At 59.6% G+C, this 1,980-nt stretch overlaps 1 protein-coding gene across 3 annotated transcripts in view; it reads left to right on the forward strand.

Moving 5' to 3' along the window:
* LOC120510410 (ferritin, higher subunit-like) overlaps positions 1–1,360 on the forward strand; it is a 4,233-nt gene extending 2,873 nt beyond the window's left edge. For all 3 annotated transcript variants that reach the window (XM_039726213.1, XM_039726212.1, XM_039726211.1), the window contains exon 5: positions 1,075–1,360. In XM_039726213.1, the coding sequence (XP_039582147.1) occupies positions 1,075–1,242 (168 nt within the window). In that variant the 3' untranslated portion in view covers positions 1,243–1,360. The remainder of the gene's footprint in view (positions 1–1,074) is intronic.
* The last annotated feature ends 620 nt before the right edge of the window (positions 1,361–1,980 follow it).

Genomic DNA, 1,980 nt, shown 5'->3' on the forward strand with positions numbered 1-1,980 from the left:
CCCCTCCCCAGCTCCTCCGGGGTCTGATCTCCCCCTCCCCAGCTCCTCCGGGGTCTGATCTCCCCCTCCCCAGCTCCTCCGGGGTCTGATCTCCCACCCCCGGATCCTCCAGGGTCTGATCTCCCCTCCCCAGCTCCTCCGGGGTCTGATCTCCCACCCCCGGATCCTCCAGGGTCTGATCTCCCCTCCCCAGCTCCTCCGGGGTCTGATCTCCCACCCCCGGATCCTCCAGGGTCTGATCTCCCCTCCCCAGCTCCTCCGGGGTCTGATCTCCCACCCCCGGATCCTCCAGGGTCTGATCTCCCCTCCCCAGCTCCTCCGGGGTCTGATCTCCCACCCCCGGATCCTCAGGGGTCTGATCTCCCACCCCCGGATCCTCCAGGGTCTGATCTCCCCTCCCCAGCTCCTCCGGGGTCTGATCTCCCCTCCCCAGCTCCTCCAGGGTCTGATCTCCCACCACCCAGCTCTTCAGGGGTCTGATCTCCCACCCCCCACTCTTGTCTTGACAACCCCTCGTGTGAGGACACGAGGTTTGACTCCATTTTCATCAGAAGGCTGACTTATTTTAAGATACTAAAATACTACATTACAACTATACTAAAAGAACAGAGAGAAGAAGATCAGAAGGCTGCAAAGACAGGAATAGAATAGAAATTAATAACAAAAATCATGTGACTGCTCCCAGCCTTGGCACAGGTGGCTGTGATTGGTCACTGATTGAAAACAATCCACATGGACCAATGAAAGATGCACCTGTGGCCTTCCACAGCAGCAGATAGTTATTTCATAAAATATCATAGCTACACCCCAGCTCTTCAGGGGTCAGATCTCCCATCTCCCAATTGCTCAAGGTCTGATCTCCCCCTCCCCAGCCCCTCCAGGGTCTGACCTCCCCCTCCCCAGCTCGAGGGTCTGACACCCCCCTCCCCAGCTCCAAGTGCTCCCAATTCCTCCCTTTTCCCACTTGGGACCACCCCGGGGCTCCCTCTTCCGCGGGACCCCTTGGGATCTCCTGGGGGTCCCCCTCCCATCCCCCAGAGCCTCATTGCTGCCTGGTCCCCCCCTGCCCCACAGCTTTGTGACTTCCTGGAGTCCCACTACCTGGACGAGCAAGTGAAGGCCATCAAGGCGCTGGGTGACCACGCCACCAACCTGCGCCGCCTCGCCGGTGAAGCCACGGGGCCCTCGGCCGGCCTCGGGGAGTACCTGTTCGACCGCCTGAGCTTGGAGGAGCGCAGCTGAAGCGCCCCCAGCCCCGTCCTCCCGAGCCCCCCGACCCTCGTAACCCCCCGCCCCGTCCAAGGGGGCTCTGCCTGCTGGGCTCTCCCAGCACGACTCCAATAAAGGGTCTGTCTCTGCCTCCTGTTGTCCCCTCTGTCATTGGAGTCCCCCTCCTCACAAGGACTTGGGGTGGGGTTGGTGGGGCCTGGGATGGGGGAAGTGGCGCTGCCCCTTTTTTATTTATTTTATTTATAGGAGTTTCAGGTGTTGCTGAGCATGTTCTGACCCTGTAGGGAGGTCTGAGGGCCTCAGAAGGTGCTCTTTACCACACTTTGACTTCAGTGTCTTGGGACAAGTTCCGAGAAAAGATCTGGCCATGCCAGGCCAGCCAAAGCCGTAGCTCCTTGCAGCTTTTGTCGGGGAGAAACTCTGTGGCATTTGCAAATTAAGGGGGCAGAAAGTGACTCAGGACCACAGGACAGGAACGCCGGCCCTTTCCCCTGGGAAACAAAACTCACCAGCCCAGGCTCCTGGTTTCACTTTGTAGGGGGTGCTCGGCACTCCAAGGCCTACTAGAGTTTTATTTTGCTGCAGTGTTTTTGCGGGAAGTTTGGGGTGCCCCCTGCTCCCCTCAGGTTTCTCCTGCCATGCCCCCTCTTCTCCCATCACTCCTACTCGAACTTGGCAGCTGTCCCTGCCCCGTCCCTCTCCCTGCCCTTTGTGTCACAAAGGGGTGACACAAAGAGGCTGAGGGGCAGG

This window comes from Passer montanus, unplaced genomic scaffold, assembly GCF_014805655.1.
Source record: "Passer montanus isolate IOZ18808 unplaced genomic scaffold, ASM1480565v1 scaffold577, whole genome shotgun sequence".
Classification (NCBI taxonomy): Eukaryota; Metazoa; Chordata; class Aves; order Passeriformes; family Passeridae; genus Passer; species Passer montanus.